Source organism: Podarcis gaigeae (genome assembly GCF_964106915.1).
Source record: "Podarcis gaigeae genome assembly, chromosome: 16".
NCBI classification, from domain to species: domain Eukaryota; kingdom Metazoa; phylum Chordata; class Lepidosauria; order Squamata; family Lacertidae; genus Podarcis; species Podarcis gaigeae.
Window position 1 is genome coordinate 1,247,089 of NC_139693.1, and position 27,697 is coordinate 1,274,785.

At 42.4% G+C, this 27,697-nt stretch overlaps 2 protein-coding genes across 2 annotated transcripts in view; both read right to left on the reverse strand.

The window, feature by feature from the left end:
- Positions 1–27,697, reverse strand: part of LOC310834447 (vomeronasal type-2 receptor 26-like) — a gene marked incomplete at both ends in the record, with an annotated part of 194,507 nt that overhangs the window by 142,441 nt on the left and 24,369 nt on the right. The window lies entirely within an intron of this gene.
- On the reverse strand, positions 15,274–26,612 carry LOC310834416 (vomeronasal type-2 receptor 26-like; the record flags this gene model as incomplete). The annotated part of the gene is made up of 7 exons (XM_083717907.1): positions 15,274–16,175; positions 19,032–19,631; positions 21,154–21,391; positions 22,678–23,562; positions 24,038–24,329; positions 25,626–25,631; positions 26,530–26,612. 7 exons carry the CDS (start codon positions 26,610–26,612, stop codon positions 15,274–15,276), a joined length of 3,006 nt encoding a protein of 1,001 aa, XP_083574033.1.

The window sequence follows — 27,697 nt, forward strand, 5'->3', positions numbered from 1 at the left end:
ATATATTTCTGGCTAAACATTAGGAAGAACTTTTTGACAGGAAGAGCTGTTCAACAGCGGAAAGGCCTCCCTTGGGAAGTTGTGGACTCTGGTTCCTTGGAGGTTTTTAAGCAGAGGTTGGATGGATGCTTCAGCTGAGATGTTTGCACTGCAGGAGGTTGAATGAGATGACCCTTTGGGTCCCTTCCAACTTACAATTCCATAATTCTATGATTCTTTAACCTTTTTCTCTTAAAAATGTGACAATTAAGACCACCTGTGCTTCTAGTGACTAAGCTGAATCAAGGATCTCTCCCAGATTATGTACGATCCCTTCAGAGGGAGCCCAACCCCATCCAGAACAGGGAACTGGAGAAGAGGAGGTTAAGGGGTGATATGATAGCCATGTTCAAATATATAAAAGGATGTCACATAGAGGAGGGAGAAAGGTTGTTTTCTGCTGCTCCAGAGAAGCGGAGCAATGGTTCCAAACTACAAGAAAGAAGATTCCACCTAAACATTAGGAAGAACTTCCTGACAGTAAGAGCTGTTTGACAGTGGAATTTGCTGCCAAGGAGTGTGGTGGAGTCTCCTTCTTTGGAGGTCTTTAAGCAGAGGCTTGACAACCATATGTCAGGAGTGCTCTGATGGTGTTTCCTGCTTGGCAGGGGGTTGGACTCGATGGCCCTTGTGGTCTCTTCCAACCCTATGATTCTATGATTCTATGATTCTAACTGATCTGTCTCCCAGACATGGGAACCACTCACTCACAAGGCCTCAGGCTTGCCAGGGTTTAAACTCAATTCAAGCTCCACCAACCTAGTATTGCACACAGACATTGATCCAGAGACTGGATGTCCACTCCTGATTAAGGTGTTAACAGGAAAGAAGAGTTGTGTGTCATCAGATGACATTTTGTTTCTTCTCCGCAAGATCTTTTCCAATGTCTGCTAAATAACTTTGAGGGCAAAATAATGCCCATAACAGCAATCCCAATCTTGCAGTTAAGAACCACAAAAAAGCAGTGCCCATGGCACCCAATTCACTGAGGGGGTTCAGGAGGAAACCGTGGCAGATCCTATCAAAGGCTACAACAAGATCAAGGAAAGGAGGCCAAGAGAGAACACAATTAAGAGGAAGACAGTATAAATGAAAAACATTTGCTGGCCAACTCATTGTAAGTACAGTGGTACCTCTAGTTATGAACTTAATTCATTCCGGAGGTCCATTCTTAACCCGAAACTGTTCTTAACTAGAGGTGTGCTTTCGCTAATGGGGCCTCTTGCTGCCACTGCACCACTGGTGCACAATTTCCATTCTCATCGTGGGGCAAAGTTCTCAACTCGAGATAACTCTTCCAGGTTAGCAGAGTTTCTAATATGAAGCATTTGTAACCTGAGGCGTTTGTAACTCGAGGTACCACTGTATTCAATATCAAATGAGATTTATAGACCATTGTTACCACTGCATTTATTAAAGTTTAATTTATTTTGGGGAACGTAGTGATCTGATGATGATGGGGCCTCAGAGTGAGGGGAGGGTAATAAACAAACAAGCAAGGAAGGAAATATTAATGGGGAAACTGTAGTGACATTTATTTTGGTGAAGGATCTGGGTGGGAAATAAGGGGTGGAGTATTGAAAGTACTCATTAACTGGATGGGTGTATCTTAACCAGCTTTTCATTTCCCCCCTCAGATATGGATGCTTGTATCAAATGTCCCAGAGACCAGTATCCCAGCAAGGACCACAGTCAATGCATTCCCAAAGTTCTAAGCTTCCTCTCTTACACAGAAAACTTAGGGATTATCCTGGCTACTTTGGCCATTTCTTTCTCTTTCACCACCATTCTAGTGCTGGGATGTTTTATGAAACGCAGGGACACACCCATAGTCAAGGCCAATAACCGGACCCTGACTTACATCCTCCTCGTTTCCCTTCTTCTTTGCTTCCTCTCCGCTTTGCTCTTCATTGGACAGCCAGGAGAAGGGATCTGCCTTCTACGCCAAATGGTCTTTGGCATTGTCTTCTCTGTGGCTCTTTCTTGTGTCTTGGCAAAGACCATAACAGTGGTTCTGGCATTCATGGCAACCAAACCAGGATCTGGGATGAGGAAATGGGTGGGGAAAAGGCTGGCAAGTTCAATTGTCCTCGTCTGCACCTTCATTCAAGCTGGCATTTGTATCCTGTGGTTAAGTACTTTCCCTCCATTCCCAGATTCGGACATGCACTCATTGAATGGGGAAATCATCTTGGAATGTAATGAGGGTTCAGCGACCATGTTTTACTGTGTCTTGGGCTACATGGGCTCCCTAGCCGTAATCAGCTTCATTGTGGCTTTTGCGGCCAGGAAATTACCTGACAGTTTCAATGAGGCCAAATTTATCACTTTCAGCATGTTGGTGTTTTGCAGTGTTTGGTTGTCCTTTGTGCCAACCTACCTGAGCACTAAAGGAAAACACATGGTGGCTGTGGAGATCTTCTCCATCTTGGCCTCCAGTGCTGGATTACTGGGTTGCATCTTTTCTCCTAAATGCTACATAATTTTATTCAGGCCTGATCTGAACAGTAGAGAGCAAATAATGGCCAGAAAAAGTGAGAGGATGTAAGTTCATCTGTTTATTAAACTCACTTAAAAATTCACTGGAAATTCCATCTCATGAGATTTTTAGTATTAGTGCTTTAATAGAGAGAGATCATTGCTCAAATGTAGCCTTCTTGTGAGTACAGTTTTACTGGACAATCATTATCACAGGTCAATGCCCTGTTTTGATTTGGCTTACATATATTAACATTACCCCTTTGCCAACCAGGAAAATAAAACTTGACTTTGGCTATCAATAAATTGAGGATTATGAAAACATAGTAGTGCTGGTATCTATTTTGACCAGTGAAACTGGGATTTGTAGTTCATATTCAAGAACTGTTGTCGGGATCTTGGTCTCCATGTTGAGTTGTCTTCTCTACTTGGGCATGAGACTATTTAACAGGGAGCAGCAAATAAGGAAAAAGAAAAGAGGATAACCACAATAAAACGATAGTTGCACAATTCAGAAAATATATCCTAGGAGCTTTGCATTGAATGATGCCACTTCAGAGACCAAAAACACACTTAGGAAATTAAAATCATTCCTATCATTGTCAAAATTACTGTTTTCTGTCTTGTGACACAATTGCCACCCAGAGCCTGTAAGAAAAATCAACAATAATCATATTGAAAAACCTATATAATTCCTGTGTTATTCAGAACTGGATCTAGGGATATGTAGGGTATTTTCATTCTTCTGCATAACCACTTTTCCACTGATTTTTAACAAACAAAGTATGCTGTGAGTATCCTGGTTCCTCATATATTCTCCTGCTTCCCCTGTTTAATTTTTGCTTCCCAGATTCTTACTGTGGAAAACTGAACCTCATTGACCAGCATAGAATAGCGCACATGCCCTGTAATTTGCATACCCATCTTTTTTGGGAAACAGGTTGATAATTCACAAGTTTGCATTTGGATTCCTTTGCTCACCACAGCAAAATTGCTGACACCTGACCTGTAGACACGCATATTAAGTTGTTTAGAAATAAATTTTAAAAATTCGCTCATCCTTAGAGGATAAAGGGGGGAGATAAAGAAAATACGCTGCTTTGGGAAATTAACGATGGACAAGGAGGCGAAATGAAATAAAGTAGCAGGATACTGGTACCCAGATTCCCTAAATAGCCATGCTGTAAATATGTGTAGCAGCAACACCATCTACCATTGAAGGAAGGCTGTAGAAAAGCTGAAAAACAGCCACATTGAATTCTGCAACTGGAATCATGGGAATACAGCTTTGGAAGGGGAGTTTCATCAACAGAATCTTGCTTGTGGTGATGTTGCTGCTCGTTCTATCGCGTCATACAGTATGCAATGCACATTTTATTAATTGCAGCATATATGACGATCACCTCCCTATTCCTCATGAATTTTACCAGCCAGGAGGCATTGTCATTGGTGAGATTGTTTCACAAGTCTTTTCCCTCTCTAATACGCTCTCTTTCATAGAACTGCCTGCCCAGATCACGATTGACGAACCTATGTAAGGCATCAATATTTTTCATACAATTTGAAATATGTATGAATTATAATTATTCAGAACATATCCTTAAGAAATGATGTGCTTTATTGAGCTTTTGATGTAAAAAAAAGTGATGTTTGAATTGTTAATATGTGTGTGATACCTTCTTGTTGGGCATAAACCGCTGGTGTGTTTCCTCCAGAAATCTTACAGAAATGAATGGATCATGTGTATTTCTGTATCTCAGCTGGAGCAGGACCCTATCATACCATTTATTTGCTTCTGAGGTGGTTATCTGGCAAGGAGCATTTATCTTCTTTCTGTTTGTCATTTGTTCATACTACATTTTAAATTTATTTCCAAACGGCTAGAAGTCCTATTCCTTTTTAAATGAGTGACAAAATGAGGAAACCTTAAAACCAGTGCTGTTTTTCTAGAAAAAGAGGTGCCAGAACTCATCACAAGCGCCTTGTTCTCTTATAATGGCAATGGTGCCCACCTGAGAGGTGCTGGAACTGAGTTCCAGTGAGTTCTGGCTGAAAAAAGTCCTGCTGAAAACTATTTCATTTCTGCTCTCGCTGTACTTTGTTGTCTTTCATCCTTGATCTCAATCTCAACCCGTCCCTTGCCATTTCAGACCAGGTATTTCTGACATTTGGTTTCATATTGTTATATTTTAGAGAAATGAACATGTTTCTTATTCCTGTTTTAACACATCTATTTTTCAAAGCTTATTCTCTCACATCATACAGGGAGAAACATAGGGCTATTGATGCAATACTTAACAGACTTTAGAGGGACAAAGCAAACCTAAGCCTCTTATGGAAGTATCATTAGATGGGCCAATATTTACAAACAGAAACTTGTCCCTATTTCTTGTTCATACTTTTTAATTTAGAATCATAGAATTATAAAGCTGGAGGGGACCATGAGGGTCATCTAGACCAGCCCCCTGCCATGCAGGAGTCTCATGCTTGACCTACTAAGCTATCCAGCAGACATTTACAATTAAAATTTATAAGTGTGCATATTAAATATGGTACTGCCCTTTCCCCACTTTTTCTTAAAGAAAGATGATTTATGAATTGACTCCGGTACAATACAATACAATATCTGGAAAAAGGATTTCATTGTCCTTTACACTTGTAATATTTTATTAAGCATTAAAAAGTCCTCGAACTGTATGAGCATTTAGATCATTAATTGACTGGAGAAATATTTGTTTCATAGGTCTTATTTTTGTACTTTGGTATATAATCTTGTGTGGTTATAAACTACAGTTTAATCTTAGAAACCTGTAAAGATGTGAAGAAGTGCACTAGTTGTTGTTGTTGTTGTAGTTGTTGTTATAGCTGTGGTTTTATTAAACAGCTGCTACTTTTCTTGCAGATCAGTGCCAAAGAATTACCAGCACGTTCTGGCCTTAGCATTTGCTGTCAAAGAAATCAATGAGAATCCCAACGTCTTATCCAATATCTCTCTGGGGTTTCGTATCCTCAATAGCTACTACACTGCAAGGATGACCTACAAGGCCACCCTCAGCCTGATCTCCTCAGAACATAGGTTTGTCCCCAACTTTAAATGTGACAACCAAAACAATCTGATAGCTTTCATTGGGGGATGTATCTCTGAAGTCTCTGCCAACGTGGCCATCATTTCAGCAATCCACAAGACTCCACAGGTAAGTCGTGTGCCTGAGGACATGGAGGTTTCACAGGTATGACACACCGTCTTGGTTTCAGGAAACTCTCTGACAGTGTTCGCCATGATTTTTAGTTACTGAATGAGAGAAATATGGGCTAGATGATTATAGAATCTGATGGATAGAGAACTTGTAGGACAACAGAACACATGGATAGCTTCCCGTCAGAGTTTGGGGATATTTCAAGTGGGATGCTTCAGGACTTTGTTTTGAAGGTCTTGTTTCTCAAAATATTTATTGATCACTAACACAAAAGGGTGGAGAGAATCCTTATCAATTTGGAGGTGACAAAAGCCTGGGGGGGGTAGAAAACACTTAAGAAGACAGGAAAAGAACTCATAATGATGATGATGATGATGATGATGATGATGATGATAATAATAATATAATAAACCTTTATTGTCAGTACACCACCTGTGTGCAGTGAAATTAAACAAGCCCCTCCCCCCCACATACTCTCAGTCCTGTTCGCACTCTGTGTGCTTGTCAGAAGTCAATTGCACCACTATTATTTTTCCATTCAGCAGCCCAACAGCCCACGGATAAAAACTGTTCTTTAACCTGTTGGTGCGGCTGACTATACTTCTGTACCTTCTGCCCAAAGGTAGGAGATTAAAGAGGTGCTGGCCGGGGTGTGAGTCATCCCCAAAATTTCCCTCGCTCTCCTGAGGCAGCGGTCTCCCGCGATGTCATCTAGCAGGCTCAGGGGACAGCCCATGATACCATGTGCTAATTTCACCACCCTCTGTAGGGACTTTCTGTCCGTGGCTGTCAAACCAGTGTACTATACTGTAATACAGTATGAAAGGACACTTTCTATTGTGGACCAGTAGAAGGAGATTATCAATTTTTGTTTGACATTGTTCTTTCACAAGACCCTGGGGAAATGGACTCTCTGTTGGGCCTTCATGGTGCCAAACAGAACCTACTTACTCTCACAATATATTTTAAGTAACTCCAATTCTCTCAGCAAGAGATAAGCCACACCAGGGAAACCCTCACTGAGTCCCAAAGCCTTCAAGCTGGTCAAGAACCCTACAGGACTCTACCAGTTGCATCTGTCTGCAATGTTCCCAAACGCACAACTCAGATATTACTTCTACAGGTTCTGGAAACAGGGAGTGGAAGTGATTGATTAGTGTAGCTGCGTCTCTGATGGCACAGTGTAGGGAGCTCAGACAAACAGCCCAGTGGGGCATTTTTGTGGCAGCAGCCTTCCTGAACTCCTGCCTGAGACAAGTGGCTCAATGTGGCTGACGGCCAAAGATAGTCAGGTTCTCATGCAGGATCACCCCATCTGAATTTTGACAGGACATTGAATGAGATGACCTACAGGACTATTTTCTAATAAGTAAATCTGTGATGTAAATGCTTGTAACCCATTGAAAAATGCTTATTGATTTTATTTCAGCTGACTTATGGATCATTTCTGCCACTAAAAGGTGTCAAAAAGTTCTTCCCATTTTTGTATCAGATGGTCCCAAATGAAGCCCACCAATACACAGGAATTGTGCAATTACTTCGGCATTTTAAGTGGACATGGATTGGGCTTTGGGCTGTGGAAGATGACAGAGGGGACAGGTTTTTAAAGACAATGGTCCCAATCCTTTCCCCTAATGGCATCTGTTATGCCTACATAGTAAGAATACCAAAATTGAATTATGTGGATGAGATGATAGACTTTGCTTTACAGCATTTAGGAACCTATGCAATGGTCTTTGAGGAAAACCCAACTGTGTTCATTGTTTATGGAGAACCTCCATCCTTTCAGGTTCTGAGAATGTTGATATTTGTATCACCTTTATTCTCTTTTCCAACTCTGGGCAAAGTGTGGATTGTTACATCCCACTGGGATTTTGCATCACACTCTATGGAGAAGAATTGGGAGGTACAAGTATTTCACGGTTCCATATCCATCACAGTCCACTCAAATCAGCCATCAGGATTCCAAAGCTTCATTCAGAAGCTGAGCCCTTTCTGGGCAGAACGAGATGGCTTTATCCAGGAGTTCTGGAAACAGGCATTTGGCTGTTTATTAAAAATGTCTGAAGAGTCAGAGGAGGGAAATGAAAATGAAATGATCTGCACTGGGGAGGAGAAGCTGGAGAGCCTTCCTGGAATTCTGTTTGAAATGGACATGACTGGCCACAGCTACAATGTCTACAATGCTGTCTATGCTGTGGCTCATGCTTTGAACGCCATCTACAAATCCATCTCCAAACATAGAGGATTGGAAGAAAGGGTCAGACTATTTCACCGTGTGCAATCATGGCAGGTAATTAGAAAGCAATACTTTAAACTTAGAGAGTTCTAGAATTGTAGAGATGGAAGGGGTCCCCAGGCTCATCTTGCAGGGTGTTGGACTAGGTAGCCCTCGGGGTCCCTTCCAACGCTACAAACATATGATTCTATGATTGATTGATTGATTGATTGATTGATTGATTCACAAGTGGCCACCTACATAAACCAGATGTCAACTATAAGGACGGGTAAAGTAATCTTAGTACTATGTTGTCTCGTTATTCATTTCTCTTTCAATCAAGGTTCATGATTATCTGAGGAGCATCATATTCAATAATAGTGCTGCTGAGAATTTGCACTTTGATGAAAATGGAGAATTGGTTGCAGGTTTTGATATTACAAACTGGCTGATGTTCCCCAATGGTTCAGTGGTTAGAGTAAAGGTTGGAAGATTAGAACCTCAGGCTCTTCCAGGCAAAGAGTTTACCATTTATGATGACCAGATTGTGTGGCATCCACGTTTTAATCAGGTGAGATTTGCCAGAAAGAAAAGTTTTGGCCACTTTAACTTTCTGTTTGCTTTTTAGCTGCTAGATTATTCAGGATAGCAATTTATATATATATATATATATATATATATATATATATATATATATATATATGCAGGTTTTGGTGTCCTCGGGTGTCTTCCCGTGTAAAAGTTGGGGTGTCTAGGCGACGTTTCGACGAGGTCTCACTCGTCATCTTCAGGCTGGTGCTTTCGGCTTCTTGTTACTGGAACAGAGCGGGATAACAAGAAGCCGAAAGCACCAGCCTGAAGATGACGAGTGAGACCTCGTCGAAACGTCGCCTAGACACCCCAACTTTTACACGGGAAGACACCCGAGGACACCAAAACCTGCATTCCTGTACCCGTGAAAATCTACGAAAGCAAATATATATATATATATATATATATATATATATATATATATTTGTGTGTGTGTGTGTGTGTGTGTAATTGTTTAATTTACACTGAAATGGAGAATGCCTGGGTGTATTGCAGAAAGGGTTTAACTGGAAGATTGCACTGAAGCTAAAGAAAAGCAGGAAGAGCTCTCTGAGCTCCTCGATGGCTTAATAATTAAATGTGATTGTTCTCTGGCAGCTCTGATGAGATATTTAACTTTAGATAACATGGGAGGGAATTGAATTGCAAATTTGCCATCTTGGAAGGGTGGTGGCTTGAGTCTTTGTTCCCAGGCTCTGTGTGAGTAAAGGTGTATAAAACTGTCTCCTGGAGGGAGAGCAAACACCTGCAGGCAAAATGGAGGCTGTAAGAAGAGAGAGAGATCTTTGCTTATACAGTGGTACCTCATGTTATGGACCGGATCCGTTCTGGAGGCCTGTCCGTAACGGGAAATGCCCACAACTCAAAGCGCTGCATCTGCACAGGTGCATGACATGATTTAGTGCTTCTGCGCATGCGCGAGCGGCGCAACCCAGAAGTAACCCATTCTGGTACTTCCAGGTTGCCGCAGGACGTAACGTGAAAAGACACAACATGAAGTGGACACAACACAAGGTATTAGTGTAGGACTGTTTTGAATTATCTCTTATTTCTTCGAAGATTCTGAGTCTGTGGGGATAAGGACCGGATATGGAATTATTTGAATGTATATTTCCGTCGCTTCAAGCTGCACAATATAATATCTGCAATACACCTTCTTTTAGGAATTGGGCCAACTGGTTCATCTTCACAACAATTCTCTTTGTAGAGCTGAATGAATGAAGAGCTACTAATCCAAGTCCCTTTATATTATTCTGTGCAGGTGCTGCCCCTTTCTGTGTGCAATGACCACTGCTATCCTGGCTACAGCAGGAAAAAGAAGGAGGGAGAGAAATTTTGCTGTTATGACTGTGTTCCGTGTCCAGAAGGAAGGATATCTGGCCAGAAGGGTAGGAGACAATAGTGCATTGTGATATCAGCCATCTTCTGTAACATAGCGTATTTGCTTTGAGAATGCACACCCCTTGAACATACAACCCAAACACAAGAACACTCTTCCTTGTGTTATTTCCAGGAGCCGGTATTCAGATGCATACTGCCTCACTGATAACCGTATTCTGTATGAATTTGTCCAATCCTCTTTTAAAGCCATCCAAGTTGCTGACCAGGTGCTCTTGGAGGAAACAGATTTTCTACACTGATTTCAATCAGGGTTTATATCAAAAATATCAAAAACCATCAACAGCAAACTTTTGCACTAAATTAGATTATTAAAATTATGCAGCTCAACCTATAGAAATATTTGAATGCCTCTTTGTTGTTTTCAGATATGGATGGCTGTGTCAAATGTCCAGAAGACCGATATCCAAACAAGGACCAAACTAGATGCATTGCTAAGGTTCAAAGTTACCTCTCTTACAAGGAAGATTTAGGGATCATCTTAGCTACCTTGACTATTGCTTTCTCATTGATCACAGTTTTAGTCCTTGGGATTTTTATCAAGCACAGGGAGACTCCAATCGTTAAAGCCAACAACCGGACACTCACCTACATCCTCCTCATCTCCCTCCTCCTTTGCTTCTTTAGCGCCTTACTCTTTATTGGAAAGCCTGGGAAACTGATCTGCCTCCTCCGACAAACAGTGTTTGGCGCCATATTCTCTGTGGCTCTTTCCAGCATTTTAGCAAAAACCATCATGGTGGTGATGGCATTTATGGCAACCAAGCCAGGTTCTACAATAAGAAAATGGGTGGGGAGAAGATTGACAAATTCCATCATCCTGTCCTGTTCCTTTCTTCAAGTTGACATTTGTACTCTTTGGCTAAGTACTTTCCCTCCATTCCCAGACACAGACATACACTTGGTGAATGAGGAGATTATACTGGAATGTAATGAAGGTTCCACTACCATGTTTTATTTGGTCTTGGGCTATATGAGTTTCCTAGCCATTATCAGCCTCGTGGTGGCTTTCCTTGCCAGGAAATTACCTGACAGTTTCAATGAAGCCAAATTTATCACTTTCAGCATGTTAGTGTTTTGTAGTGTTTGGTTATCCTTTGTTCCAACCTACCTGAGCACCAAAGGAAAATACATGGTGGCTGTGGAGATCTTCTCCATCTTGTCCTCCAGTTTTGGGTTACTGGCCTGCATCTTTTCCCCTAAGTGCTACATCATTCTTCTGCGACCTGAGCTGAACAACAGGGAGCAACTAGTAAGGAAAATAAAATGAAGGCATCTGTCCACCTCTTCATTCTGTAGATGTCATGTCTATCCTATTCTTATACTGTGGCCTGCTGGGTTGCATTTTTCCCTCTAAATGCTACATCGCTGTGCTGAGGCCCAGTTGAATAACTGAGAATAAATAATATATCCTAGAAAAAATAAACTACATGAATAAACATTGCCATGAACTTTATTGTGTCCATTTCTTCATTCTGCATATATATAGGGCTTTTGAGTTCCGGCATCTCTTTGGTAAGTTCCAGCACCTCTGTAGCATTGCAATGCCATTCCCAAGCATGAGGCTCAGGGCTGCGGGACGGAGGAGGAGGATAGCATGGCGGTCAGGGCTGTGTGGTGGAGGCAGTGGGCAGCACAGCAATTGGAGTGGCAGGGGGAGGTGGAAGGCAATCAGGTGAAGAAGATATGTTTTCTCCTTCAAAAAGAGCTCAACAACTTGGGTTGGTTTCTCCCACCTTTTTTTCTAGAAACAATGCCCTGCACACACACACACACACACACACACACACACACACACACACACTTATTCCTTCATTGGAATGGGCAGGTATTGCATAGGTGCTTTTTGAAGCAAACACCACTCAGAAAATGCTTGCAGACACATATCACTCAATGTATCCACCTTCCTTCTGCTAGCCCAGGCCCCTCCTCTCCAGGTGACTGCTACGCTATATCTAACATAGGTGAGCAGGGTGGGGAAGCACCACAGGCAATGCTTCCTGTTTCACTGTTTGAGGAGAAACAGGAATTGCATCTGTGCCCTGTTGTTCTGCCCACCCTCCCATCTCTGCCGCTGGCACTGATGACAATTTCCAGTGAGATCTCACATGATCTTACTGAACTCTCGTAAGACCTCTTGCTCTCTGTGAGATCTCACATGATCTCACCAGAAATTGGTGCCAATGCTGGTTCTGCTTCTACACTGGTGTCAGAGGTGGAGGGAGACGTTGTCCACAGGAGCAGTGCCTCAAAGGCTTCTGCTGTCTAAGGTGGCTGCCTCATCCAACTTCATGGGTGGGTTGGCCCTGGTAGCATGCAGGAGATCTTTTCCAAATGTGAGCAGAACGCTGCAACTCCCCTTCTTTGCCCACAACTGCTGATAGGTAAGATGTTGCTCTCATAGTGAAACAAGTATCTATTTCCTCCAAAGGTTATAGAAGGTGTATTTTAGCCTCACTGAAAAGAAACTGCAAAGTTAAGGGTCCTTGAAGGTGCTTTTCTTTGCAATCATTTGCTGAAGGAGAAGCAGAGGTCCAGCAAACACACTGTATCTTAATATGAAACATCAGTTTTATTTGTTACCCCATCGTGTCCTCCAAGATGAGATTTCCTATTTCAGGGGGAAGTTATAACTCATTAGGCTCATTCCTAAAGTCCAAAACCAGCAATTTGCCTTAGAACTAGATCATTGTTCATTAAATGCATTTAATTTTATCCTTAGCTCAGAATACAAATCATTTTGGGACAGATTGCAAGTAGCATCGTAATTTATTAATTCAATTATAAAGATTAATATATATATATATATAAAGTCACAGTGATATTTCTCACAGGACAAGAAGAGGAGATGGTCCAGATGGAAGACTGGTGTTATCCTGACCTACCTACTTCCATCTCCTGGGATCATTCCCAAAGGGTAGCTGGTGGTAGGAAGTCCTATTAGGGGTGGGGGGTTGGAGAATAAAAGCTGACACCTGCTAACAGTTGAAGAAGCTTCCTTTGGGACGTTTTATTTCTATTTGGAGAACAGGTCTTCCATGATGGCCTGTGAATCCGATTCAGAGGCTGAACCTGAGGAATCCCAGCCTGCACAGGAGTCCCCGCCTCCAGGGCCAGCTGATCCGTGGCTAGGGCTTGAGCCTGAAGGGCCCTCACTTGTGCCGGATCCTCAGGAGCAGACACCAGCTAAATCCACTCTGGCTCGGGAGGTGATGGAGGACCCATTGCCTGCAGGTGCTCCTCTCCCAGCCCTTTCAGGGGAAGGTGAGGTTGCGTCTGGGTCCAGTAACCCTCAAGCCTCTCCTGAGCTGCAGAGGCTCAGGGCAGAGAGGCGGAGGGAACTAAGTTCTCACAGGAGGAGTGCTCACCTTAAGGCCAGGAGAGGCGAGTCACCTGTGGGCCAGGACCTCCCTAGGCCTCAGAGGAGATAAAGGCCAGTCAGCCCAGTACCAGGTTGCAGGAACAACATCATTGGTAATCTGTTCCTGCCAGTTCCTGACCACGCCCGGCTTCTTGCCTTGGACCCCACTTCGCCCTTGACGGACAGCCTCCATACCTTCGACCTAGGACTGGACTCAGACCATGCCGCATAGTAACCCCCCCTCCCCCCGGGACCAGCACATCTTAACAGTTACAAGGCTAGAGTGCAGCATCAGCTATGGGAAAGGAAAGGGCAACCACATTCCAGAATGAACTGATGGCGATCCATTTGCTGCTTTTCTGTTTTCGAATCATAAATTTATGTTGAAACCAAAACTCCTTCATAAATTGATGAAGCTTATTTATAACTGTTGAAAATGAGAATGCTCAGCCAAATGGCCTTGATGGTGCCGATAGGTCTGGGCATTTTTGAGGGCCGTTGAAGTGAGAGAGGCAGAGCGGGAGAAAATAAACACCCACACAGAAACATACTATATTGGTCTAAACCAGATGAACTTAGGTAAAGGTAAAGGTACCCCTGCCCGTACGGGCCAGTCTTGACAGACTCTGGGGTTGTGCGCCCATCTCACTTAAGAGGCCAGGGGCCAGCGCTGTCCGAAGACACTTCCAGGTCACGTGGCCAGCGTGACATCGCTGCTCTGGCGAGCCAGAGCCGCACACGGAAACGCCGTTTACCTTCCCGCTGGTAAGCGGTCCCTATTTATCTACTTGCACCCAGAGGTGCTTTCGAACTGCTAGGTTGGCAGGCGCTGGGACCGAGCAGCGGGAGCGCACCCCGCCGCAGGGATTCGAACCGCCAACCTTTCGATCGGCAAGTCCTAGGCGCTGAGGCTTTAACCCACAGCGCCACCTGCGTCTGAACTTAGATGAACTTAGAGGCTGTTAAAATAAACAAAGGATTAACATCAGATTGATTTATTGGAACTACCTTGACTAATTAAGAGAAGCAGCACAAATGTGAGATTATCATCAGAGCATGGGAAGTCAACCAAAGATTTATAATTAGGCATAAAATTTGGATTGTTTGATTATTTTATAATTTGGAATGTTTTTAATGTGGTTTTTTATTGGATTGTTAAAATGGAAAACTTAATAAATATTATTATCAGAGAGGGGGGGCAGAGTGGGAAAATCATTGGTTCCGACTGGTGTATTCCTAAGGTGGTCCGAGGAGGGAGGGAGGGAGGGCTTGATCCCTATTTAAGGGACAATCTGCCTTCCCTGTAGCCTCTCCATTTGCAGCACCGCCAGGGGCCCGTACTTATACTTACATCTCAGTAAGATTACAGTGCAGTTGGGTGGGGGAGGAGAGAGATCCCCTCCCTTTGTCGCCCTGGGTGCTTGCAGCCGCGGAGGGGATCAGCAGCTTTGCAAGAAGGAGAGGAGTGTTTGCAGGGGGCCAGTAAATCATTGGGAGAGGTCTGGAGGAGGCTGGCAGGAGCCGGAAAAAAGCAGCAGAGTGGGCTGCCTAGAGAGGCATGAGGAGTTAGTCATCCTTACAGCTCCCTTTACTCCCCCCGGCAAAACAGCACCTAAAACAAAAAGATGACAGTTCTACAATTCAGGAATAAGGCACAAAAGTAGTTTGATTCTTTCTCATTGGACGTACACCCCCTTTATCGCCATGTAGAATAAATACAGCAGAAATGGAACAAAAACCTCATTTATTATTTATAGAACTTAATGTATTAATTTTACAACTGAAGTATTTTTATGCTGTTGCTATAACTCTCTTTGTATTAGAGGCTTTTTTAAAAATAAGCTCAGGCATTGGCACAATCATGTAGCATATGTGGGGAGAGTTCCCAAAAATAAAACACAGAACTGCCGAGATTGTGAAATCCATATGGACCCACTTCGTGTGCATATCTATGAAAACCAAAAACATAAAATAGAGAGCTCTTCTAGCATTTATGTATTTCTTCGTATCAATTGTTCTTTGTTGTTCAGCTCAGGCCTCAGCAGAATGATGTAGCATTTAGGGAAAAAGATGCAACTCAGTAACCCTGCACTGGAAGACAAGATGGAGAAGATCTCCACAGCCACCATGTCTTTTCCTCTTGTGCTCAGGTAAGTTGGAACAAAGGACAGCCAAACGCTGCAGAAGACCAACATGCTGAAGGTGATGAACTTGGCTTCATTAAAGCTGTCTGGCAACTTCCTGGCTAAGAAGGCCACAGTGAAGCTGACAATGGCCAGGAAGCCCATATAGCCTAAGACACAATATAGCATTGTGGCCGACCCTTCGTTACACAAAAGAACAATTTCTTCTGTCATTGAGTCCATGTCCAAATCTGGTTTTGGTGGAGAGGTTGCCAGCCAGACAGCGCAGATGCCTACCTGAATGCTGGAGGAGAAGAGGACTATGGAATAAGCCAACTTTTGTCCCAACCATTTCCTCATCCTGGATCCTGGTTTGGTGGCCATGAATGCTAAGACTACAGATATGGTTTTGGCCAAGATGCTAGACAGGGCCACTGAGAATATGGTGCCAAAAGCAGTTTGTCGGAGAAGGCAGGTTGCCTCGTTGGGCCTTCCAATGAACAGCAAGGAGCAGAGGAAGCACAAGAGGAGAGAGACGAGGAGAATGTAGGTGAGGCTCCTATTATTGGCTTTAACTATGGCAGTGTCCCGGTGTTTAATGAAGATGCCAAGCACCAAAGCTGTGATCAGAGAGAACAGAAGTGCAAAGGAAGTTGAAACGATTGTCAAAATGTCATCAAATGCTAGGAAATTTGGCGTTTTGGGGATGCATTGATCCTTGGCTTTGTTTGGATACTGATCTTCTGGACATCTGCGACAAGTTTCTTTGTCTAAAAAAAAAGTGAATGAAAAACACTGTTCTAGGGCTTAAGCACAGCCTTCCCAGGAGTTTGCCTGAGTATATTTCACAAAGGAAAAGGCCAACCTTTTTCTGGCCAAGATTCTTTTAAAACAAATTCCACCCATCATATATGCAAATTACCTACCCCAGCCAATTTCTATCCAGATCTTTTAAATGTGTCCACTGATAGATGACACAGGGAAATATAACGTGGCAACAGTCCTAGTGGCCACTTGAGTGGTGGAGGCTGATGAGTGGGAGAGTGGTGCCTGGGGGACTGAAGCTGCTGGTAGATCAGGTGACTGAGCTGCAGAAATTGGCGAGCGAGTGGCTGGTGGAGGACATGGGAGTATGTGAAAGAGCAGTGGAGGATAGGGAGAGGGTGGGGAGGTGGGAGAGCTCCGGACCCAACCACTCTCTCTGGGAAGTAGAGAAAATAGCCTTCACCACTCATCATAGGTATCTTCTAAAATATTTCCTAATCAAAAGAAAGATGGAGGGGGGAACTCTGCAATTTTTTGGATATCTGCTCAGTCTTCTCTAATTGAGAGAACTTGAGCTTATGCTCAGTCAATTGTGAATTTTGCCTCAGCAATTCAACAGTTTTGATCATATGGCATTATTGTCTTCTTTAATGATATGTCTATCTCTCATTGACTAAACCTTTTATATATATTTTTCTCTTGGGCAAAAAGGTTCGATACATCAAAGGTTTTCTTAAGATTTTACCCTGAGCGGAGCAAATGTGTTGTGACATATGAATGTGTGAGAGTTTCTTATTACATACGTGTGTCAGGACCATTAAAAGTCCTGAGGTTTCCTAGAGAGGACTGAATAACAAACTCTTCTTCATTTTGACAGGGTACCTACACTGGGGAGACACAGATTCCTTTTACATTCATTTTTAAGCCATTGCATATTCCCAGAAAAGTTTTCAGAGTTGTTGCTTATTGAAAATCACACAGATTCCTGAGTGCTGCCTCATCATTTGGGGGAATGTGTACAAATGCCGACCTTAACATCCTTTCTCAGTTAACTGAGTCGCAATTACTAGTAATGGAAGGTCATTCTATGTCTTATAGATCACAAATCCGGCCATTATGGCATCAAAGTCATCTGGGAACTTGTTTATGTTAACATGAATCATTTGTCATTCCAGCAATCTTTTCCTTACTTGATTAAGAGAAAGGAAGTGCAAACGTACAGTATACATTTAAGCAGTGAGAACAAATATAAAATGCCATTATTTCATAAAACTTACAAAGCTAATTAAAAGAAGCTTGCAAAAGAACTGGTCACAATTGACTGCAGTCAATTGTATTGCTTGGTTCATCTTAATGTGACATGCCCTACCCTTCTCGTTTGAGAACATCCCATCTGGACATGGAGCACAATCATAGCAGCAAAATTTCTTCCCCTCCTTCTTTTTCTTCCCGTTGCCGGGGTGGCATTCATCATTACATTCCGAAAGGGGTGGTACCTGTCCAAAAAAGTATAGGAAAGATTAGCATTAAAATACACCCAGAGAATTCATCTTATATCAGACGATCCTTCAGTAAAAAGTTCTGCCAATGACATTGTGCCTGTGTTCACCATGCATTTAAAGCACACATAAAACTCACCCACCCCAAAGAATCCTGAAAACTGAAGTTTTTTAAAGGTGCTGGGAATTGTAGCTCTGTGAGGAGTAAACTACAATTCTTTTGCAGAGTTATGCAGCTGGATCTAACTGGAGGCAATTGTAATATATTCCTCCTGATGAATAGCCCCCCTGTGCACTAGGTTCATGTTAAGTTGTGGGTCAACATATCAGATGACACAGCGATTCTTCAAACAGCTCTTGTTTATTCACAGGCCAGAACAGAACTGAACTGAAGGGTTCAGCCAGCCTGCTTAGCTCCACTACAACACAACAGTAACAACTTTCTGTAACTATCCAATTACTGAACTTCACTTTCAACCCCTTATTTGCATATGTGGACCTGAGTGAAAACTATCTGCAGTATCCCCCTGCTGGCCCAGGGTGAGAACTTCAGTACATAACAGTTCAGGCCTGCTCTCATTAATGAATGAGCCTTGGTTGCCCCTTTGGAAGAGGTCTACCAGGAGGGAAACAGGCTGAGTATACATTTTGAGGGCTGCTAGAAACTTTCTTTTTTATCTGAGGATTTTCTGATTAAATCTTAATTGTGTATTTGTTCCTTCTTCACACTTTGTTTTTTTAAAAAAGATATTTATTCAAAATTTCAAAAAATACAAGAAAATACAAAAATAAAACAGCAAAACAAAAAAAACAGAAAAAGAATAAAAAAAACCCATAGATAACAAAGAAAAATACAAATCCAAATTACATCCTTTCATTTACTTATTTCTTGGACCTCATACCTCCCTTTTTGTATTCTATCTTAATTCATTATTTCAGCAAATTCTTCCCATACTTCACAATTTTTATTTAAATAATTTGTCTTAACAATCTGTCTCTTTTTTTCTCTTGTTAACTCAACATATCCTTTCCAACTTTTACTATATTATGTTATTCAATTTACTGTTGATTTCTTTAACCTTATCTTACCTTTAAAACCATAAAATTTCAAAATTTAAACCATATTTATGCATACCTCCTTCAAACCTTTCTACTAAAGCCAATTAATTCCTTTCCAACATATTCTGATATTTCATTAGTATCACACTAATTCCAAAAAGAAAATATATAAAAAGAAATTCTCTTCTAATTTAATCCAACGTCCCTTCTTCCTGGTTTTGGGTTATGTCAGTCCATTCTAACCATTAAATCCTGTGCATCAATCTGGTGTTCTAATGTCCGAGGCTCTCAGGTCTCTTCTACGCCCCCTCTGCAGATTTTCTTGTTCCTGTTTATACTTGTACCCTTCCCTGTCCCTTGTTGGTTTCTTTCGTAGTTTTTCCCCTCTCTCCTTGAGGAGAGGGTCTCTGGGGAATTCCAAGCAGTAATAATCTTTATTTTCTTTCATCATGTTAGCCCATTCCCCACAATCCCCCTCCCCTATTTTAATTTTGTAATCCAAAAAGTAGTTATTCCAGAAATAGTTGTCAACTTGTTTCACAGTCCCACCAGAGCTAAGAGCTTCCTTAACTCCAGACACTTCCAGACACACTCCAAATTCAATCTTCCAATGTTGCAGCTTTTGGTCATGCAGGACTTTGGATCTCTCCCTTTGTATCTTTTGAGGTGCAATTGCGACCTCTTCCATCTTCATCTGCCCTTGGACTTGCCTTATCGAGCCAGTTTCCTGAGTTAGTTGTTGTAGAATTTCTTTGTCTTTGTTTCCTGTTAGTTCATATTTACTGGCTACAGCAGTCATAAAGTCCAACTTTTCATTCATCAAGTTCATTTTCTCATGCAACTGCTGCAGCATAGCAATTGTTTTGCCAAGGGCAGACGTTAGAACTTCCTCCCTGCACATTTCTGTTCAAGGTCAAATAGCTGGTCCCACGGTCTAATTCTCACAGCTATAAAGTTTCACTGTAAACTGCAGCAACAAACTGACAAGCTCCCTCTAGGGGACACAGTTTCTAACGTCCATCTTTAAAAAGTATCCAACAAAGGGAAATTTACTTTCGATTTTCAAATACTTTGTTTCCTTAAAATACAAAAATGCAGAAAGCAGCGTTGAAGTTAATTTGTTTCTCTTTTTTAACTATCTGTCAAAAGTGTTCCGTTTTCAATCAATGGACATCTCCAACCATTTCTGTCCTGACGCCCCGTCCCCAGGTTTGGGACGATAGAAACTTATATTCCTTTACTCTCTCTCTGCAGGATTACTCTCTTTACTCTCTCTCTGCAGGTGCTACTGGAAGGAATTTTTTGTTTTGACTATGGCAGACCAACACGGCTACCTATCTGTATCTGCAGGATTAAACGGTCAAAGTTTCCCCCCCTTTTCTCCTGCTGTCAAGGGGGTTTTGTTGGTTATAAATGCAGGATATTTCAATCTTTGAATCAATTTTCCAGGCTATTTAGCTTGCAAAATCTTTACTTCAATCTATTTACAAAAAGCAGAAGGCGGACTTCCTGTTTAGACCTTCCCGCTTCGTTGCCTAATTCATAGATTTCATAAGTTTCTTAATCAAATCTTCCATTTTTATTCACGGGTACTTGTTTTAGAGTCCAATTGTCATCAGGAAAAAGTCAGCGCTCTCCGGCGATGGTTGTGCGGCTTCCCTCCGTGAAAGTAGCAATCAGTTCACAGCACCGCGCTGCTCACCCCACTCCACTCCGGAGACCCAAAAAGGGGTTTCCCCGTGAGTGGGGGAGGCGCTCTTGGTGCTCTGAAGAACCCCACGTTCCCAGGCTTCTCCGCCTGGGATTTCTAGCGGGTCCCCACCTTCGCCGCGGTGGGAAGACCCAGTTTCCACGGAACCCGTTCCTCTGATCAGAGGAACTCCGCCATTCACCAATGGCGCTAACCCGGAAGTCCCCTTCTTCACACTTTGATCCTGTTGCTATGCCAGAGGCGGATTTGGGGATATGCGATGGGTTCGGTCGCACTGGGTGAGGCTCCTGGGGGGTACCACAGGGGGTGCTGAAACTGTGGTGCAGAATGGAAGATAAAAGGTGGGGACGCTGAATTTTAGTGTCACACAGGTGCTGCTGAAATTTGAGACCCCTAGGCCCACCACTGGTCATGTATCAATATATTCTGCTACAATAGTGATTTGTGATTTATGCTTTAACTCATGCATCTTATGTGCTTATTTTACTGTAAATCACTTAGATACAGCAGCTTAACGAAGTAGATAATTTGAATTTGTCTCCACTGGAATGCCCACCCTCCACATATTTCATTATTTTCAGCACACTCTTATTTGTCAACGCAATGTGGTATTCCACTGAATTTCAAAGCTGTGCATTGCATGAATGAATTCTTCATCCCTCCTTAACATCTCTTAACCCTCCCACTTCACTGAATGGCAATGAATGTTGATACTTGAAACCTGAGCCAAGCCTCTGTGCCATTCCAAGGGACTATCCTCATCAATGGTCAGTTCTTTGCCCGGAGGGTTGTGAGGGTCCAGCATCCCCACTTTCATCCTGATGTAGGAATTGTTAGGGAAAGTGATCACGTTTGTAACATCAAATCCAGCTGCTAATTCCCCATGTTCATTGAGTGCAATTAAATCTCCAGCGCTGTTGTTGAAGGAGATCTGGTGAAGGAATGAGTGGAGCTTGGAAAAAAGAGAAAGATAAAAAATGTTGAAATATTAAAGTGGGGCTTAATGTGGGGATGGAGAAGCTGTGGTCCTCCAGATGTTTTCAGACTGCAACTTTCATCAATGCTCACCAATATCTGGAGGGCCAGATGTTGAGTGAACTTGAATTCCACTGTGAACTCAACACAAACTAATTCATCTTGTAAAGGGACAAATGTGAAGTGGAATCTGTTATTTTTGGACACATATTACTCAAAGTAACACTACGTCCTATTAAAAATGAATTTTAGAATATCTCCTTCTACAGGAGGAAGGAACTCAGCCCATCCGGTTCCACTTCTGCCCATATTTGAAAGGGATTTTTAAAAAAATCTGTGCAGAAATTAAGTGTATTTTTTTAATGCCTTTTGACGTATGCAATTTTTTTGGTCCTCTTCCAGATGGAATGGGATGTCCAGAAATAAAAACAGTGATGACTCTTTCTGTTTTATAATGAAATATAATAAATGTAATAAAACATCTGATGGACAGAATGTAAACAGGTGAAGCTTTCCTCTTTATTCTATTTCCATATAATAAATCTATCAACATGTTGATTTCCTGCCCTGACACACAACTGCTGAATGCACCATAACCTCGCTTCCTCCCTTCTATGCAAGTCTCAAGCCTAGGCTGAAATCCTGCACTCACCTAGACCATTGTACTGTAAGTTAACTAAATGGGTACCTGGTCTTTAGCTCCTGCACAATGGGAGGCCTGCTTATGCCTCTTTCCAAGTTTTTCCATTTGCCACGGGTAGAGAAGTATTCCTTAATACCCCCCCCCACATGTGCTATAGCATTTTCAAAAAACATCTCTTCTGTATGCCACAGGTAAAGGTAAAGGTAAAGGTACCCCTGCCCATACGGGCCAGTCTTGACAGACTCTGGGGTTGTGCGCCCATCTCACTCAAGAGGCCAGGGGCCAGCGCTGTCCGGAGACACTTCCGGGTCACGTGGCCAGCGTGACAAAGCTGCATCTGGCGAGCCAGAGCCGCACACGGAAACGCCGTTTACCTTCCCGCTAGAAAGCGGTCCCTATTTATCTACTTGCACCCGGAGGTGCTTTCGAACTGCTAGGTTGGCAGGCGCTGGGACCGAGCAGCGGGAGCGCACCCCGCCGCAGGGATTCGAACCGCCGACCTTTCGATCGGCAAGTCCTAGGCGCTGAGGCTTTAACCCACAGCACCACCTGCGTCCTCTGTATGCCACACCACTGTCCTAAACCCAGGGCACAACAACTTGTCTGTAAGGAAGCGCTACCTGCCAGGCCTCCACGTTCCAAGAAGACAGTCCGTCCCAAGCCTCCGTTCTTCTGTTCTCGGCTCTTACTAAGTACCAGGCATGCAAGGCATGTGCTAGAGCATGGACAGCATTATAGATACTGTAGCTGTGGCCAGTCATGCACATTTCAAAGAACGGTGTAGCAAGGCTCTCCAGCATCTCCTCTTCTGTGCATGCACTTCTGAAGAATTTAGAAATTCCTGAATCTGAAGCAGAACAACGGAAAGATTCTGCCCAGAAATCACTGATGAAACCATCTCCATCTGCCCAGGAAGGGTTTACATTCCGAAGAAAGTCATAGAAATCTTGAATCTCCTTTGTGTGAATTGTGAAAGAGAGAGTGCCATGGAACATTCGGGTCGAAAGGCCAGTCACCATTTGAACTTTGAAGAACTTGAAATCAATTTGGGCTGTCGTGATCCACACCTTTGCGGCAGAGAGTTTATACAAAGGATATTTTAGTTGATAGGCATGGATCATTACTACAGTATTTGCCAACCATGTAACTGGTGCACTTTCTCCAGATACAATAACAGCATTGGCTTTGCTCGCCAGAAAACCTGGGAGATTTCCGACTCGCTTTAAGAACATTTGAAACAGATCTTTGGAGTAGCGAGCATTTGTTGGAACTATGTCTGTGAATTCAGAACAGATCCCACTCTGGGAGAGCATTGACTCTATGACCTCCAAGAAATGTTCTCCACCTTCATCATCCTGGGCAATGAGACCGACCCATTTCCATCCAAAATGCAAAAGCAGTTGGACGATTCCTCTGTACTGAAAATCTTCACTAGGAACCATTCGATAAAAGGAAGAGGACTTGGTTTGGTAATTAACTGCTGGTTGAAAAGAGCCATATGAAATCTGAAAAACAAAAGCCAGGCAGTACATACAGAGTGGAAACAGCAGCTCATACTGATTTCATTTATCTAAATATTTCCATACTGTGCAATTTTATATACCCACAATTTACTTATTTTTAAGCCGCTGTTTCCTTTTACAAACCTGCACAAAATAAACATATGGTATATTTTCCTTGAGCTATTCAGTCCTATTTTCTATGTGTATGATGCACATTTTTGGGACTTCTTCCATCTTGTTTCCATACTTGGATACCCATATTATTTTATTTTGATCATTTCTACCTCACTTTTAAGTAAAAAATGCTTCCAGAGTGGGCTTACATACAGTCAACTAAAACAAGAGATTCCATGGTGCAAGTCCACGTCATTCAGACCATATTAATTTCCTTTCTCATTACACCACTTCCATAACTATGAATCCTACTAGAAAGAGAGTATCAAGAGAAGTCCCCATTTCTCTGCTTCTCAGATCCTACCTGCGGAATCTTGAAAAGACCTAAGATGTCTGCCATGCGTGAAGATGTATCAGAGCTGAATCCACCTATGACTCCTATTAAATTTTCCTGGGTGCCACATTTGTAGTTGGGGATGAAGTGATGTGATTTAAAGAGCAGGTCCAAAGTGGTGCGGTAGGTCATCTTTGAATCAGTGTAGCTGTCGTAGATGTGGAACCCGAGGGTGACATTGGGCAAGATCCTGGGATTCTCATTGATCTCATCAACAGCAAACACCAGGGCAAGGATGTGCTGGTAGAACTTGGTCACTATGCTGCAAATAAAGGGACTTTCACAGGATAATGGTGCATTGCACAAAATATCTCATCACAGCATTCATTTCCTCACAGTACTCTTCTTCAGTATTCAGCTACCTGACTATAAGAAGATGATAGAACCAGAAAAGTTATTCACCAGTTAAGTCCTGTTGGGAAGAAGGGGAATGTGTTGGGGCTAACTTTTGCTGCATTGCATTCTTGGAAGCTGCTTTCTTCTGAGTCCCTCTATTTCACCATTGTCTGTCCAAGAGGAAGGGGAACTTGTGGCCATTGAGATGACACTGGGCTCCCAATTCTCGTCAGCCACAGCCACAGTGATTAATGAACAGGGAGGACGGGGCTGGAGTCCAGCAGCAGAATAAAAACTACAGGCTCCCTAGCCCTGGTCTGTTCTATCAGGTGCTCAAAAAGTTTTAAAGAGGATCATTTCCCAACTCTACTGACATCACCTTGCCCTGTATTAGGAAATTTCTGCACGTAAGGCATGGGGTGCTCTACTAGAGAACTGTTTGCTGCCATGATTCAGACTTTTCTTTAGCCATTTCTGTTTTCATGACACAAATGGATCGTTCAAAGGAGCCACTTGATATCCTAGGATGGTGTTTGGCAGCAGTTTCTGTTTGTCCTGTTAGGTTCAGGTTTTCTCTGGAAATAGGTAGTCAATGGGGACAAAGTATGGACTGGCATTTTTCACTCTGCTCATTTCTCTCTCTCTCTCTCCCTGCACTTTCTAACAAGTACAGAATAGTAGAAGTGCTGCACAGCCTCTCTCCCCACACCAGTGTGGCTCAAGTTTACCTTAACGGAGTGAGAAAGGACAGGGCTGTGGGGAGATTGGGGCTATATGGAAGCATCAGCAGGACACTCTCTTTCTCCCACAATTGTGTCTCAGTCTCAGTCAGTTTTATTGCACATAGCCAAAGGCTGCCACAATGTATATTTTATTTGACAATTAAAAATATATATACTGAATTGATAAAAAACACTTAAAACATTTATATTATTAAAGCATTACGTACTCTAAACACAGCTATAAAAGTACCCCAATGTACAAATAAAATCATTAAAGAATAAAATTCATAAGCTAAAATCATCACATGGTCACTAATGTTATAAACAGTATACAGTGTGCAATTCATACTCAGAGTTTGGTGACAAAGATAGAGCATAGCCTGAGGTAGATAGATAGGATCAAATGAATTCATCTTCTCTACGGTTAATGGCTACCTTGGCTATATAATTTGCTCTAGCGGCAGTTGATAAGAGTGCTACAGGCCAGGTCACGTACTTACCTGTATCTGTGAGGAGATATAAAATCATGTCAGAGGGGCTCTGGCCAGGGGACCTTTTCCTTATAGGTGCTAAAAATCGTTCTCTTGCTTCATTATATAAGGGGCAGCGTAAGAGATAATGCAGAAGGTCCTCTACTTCAGGAAATCCCCTAATGCAAACATGTTCGTTTGTTGGTCTGCCTCTGTGTCTCCCATCTCTATAAGCTTATTGTATTTAGTCATAGCTCTGTAAAAGCTTTTCGAAGTTGTGCAAAAGTCAATTCATTAAAATAAGATATGTGTTCATTGGCCTCTCTAAGTTTAAAATACAATGTAGATGTGCACATAGAGTGCACAATTGTGTCCTTACCAGCACCCTATCTCACTCCAGCCCTGTCCATTCAAGGTGCAGCCATTCAATTCATTGTTTTTCCTGAATTTCTGCCATCTCTCTCTCCTGTCTGTCTGTCTCTCTCTCTCTCTCTCTCTCTCACAAACACAAATTTCTGTCTCACCCTCTTTTCTTTCAATTTCCTCCCCTTTGACACCCACCTACAATTAGCTGAAAGGTTACAAATTGCCTACTCCTGAAATATGGAACTTTATAGGTTCAATGTGCTTGAATGTGTACAATTTTCATAAAATAAGAATGCATATATACAAAAATACATACATATAAGAGATAAGAATAATTGGATCATCAAAGGATAATGTTTCCAAATGCCCAACGGACCATAAAGGCACAGTTTAAACTCATTGTTGTTTGAGAATTTCATTTTCTTCTCAACCAGTGGTTCTTATGCACCCACCCACCCACCATTTTTGAAAAATTCTAATATCTTTTCAAAGCCGTATGACCTGCAGTTGTTCATGCATATATAAAGACTAAACACCACTAAAATAAAATGACAGGCAGTTTTCTTACGTTGGGGTGCTGGCTATCGAGACCCGAGAAGGGTGCACGTTGAATACAATTTCAGGGGAAAAGTAATGCATAAGAGATGCCATCCCACCAATGAGGAGATCACTTGTCTCATACCAGTCATGTGGAACATGTACTGGATTGCTTCTGACACACTTACTGGTATGTACTTTGAACACCATGTTTGGGAGCAGCAGGAGCAGGAGCAGGAGCAGAACCAACATCTGGATGGAAAATTTCCTTCTGCAAACGAGGCTCCTGTGTTTCTCCGGTCAAAACATCATTCTGACCACCAGCCTGATTTCAGTATTACGTCTTGGATGGAAACAGACTCTGCCAGTGCACTTCACCATCTACATTGTCAAGGGACAAGATCTGAAGAATATACTATATGCAATGAAAGAAGAAACTGACAGAGCCTCCTCTTAAGCCTAATCTTGGCTGCATCAGAAGCAATACAGTACTTATAACCATTCCAGGCTTGCTTGTTGATTCCCTCCCCTGTGTAGCTTCCAAGAAAGCTGCAGGAGCTTTGGGTCAATTACAGTGATTCAAATAATGACAGGGGAGATAATTACTTCTCCAATTTGTTGACTCAATGGTAGTTGAACTTCCAGAGCAATCATCCTTTTCCCATAATAGTTTGTCTGTTTCTTTATATTGTATAATAGAATCATAGAGTTGGAAGGGACCTCAAAGGCCATATAGTCCACCCCAGCCTCTGCAGGGAATCCACTGCTATACAATTCCTTATACTTAGGTGGGTATTCATCCTCTGTTTACAATGACCTAACAAAGGAAAAACAAAAAAAATTCCTTCCAGTAGCACCTTAAAGACCAACTAAGTCAGTTCTTGGTATGAGCTTTCGTGTGCATGCACACTTCTTCAGGTGTATCTGAAGAAGTGTGCATGCACACGAAAGCTCATACCAAGAACTGACTTAGTTGGTCTTTAAGGTGCTACTGGAAGGAATTTTTTTTGTTTTGACTATGGCAGACCAACATGGCTACCTATCTGTAACTAACAAAGGAAAGTCTACCTCCCTCTGAGGAAGGCCATTGGCCCAGTAGTTTTTGCCTTCAGAAATCTCTTCCTGATGTGCCACATTTAGCAGATGGATCTGGTTGATTCTGGTGTTAGATAATGTCAGATGATGAAGCTACAGGGAAA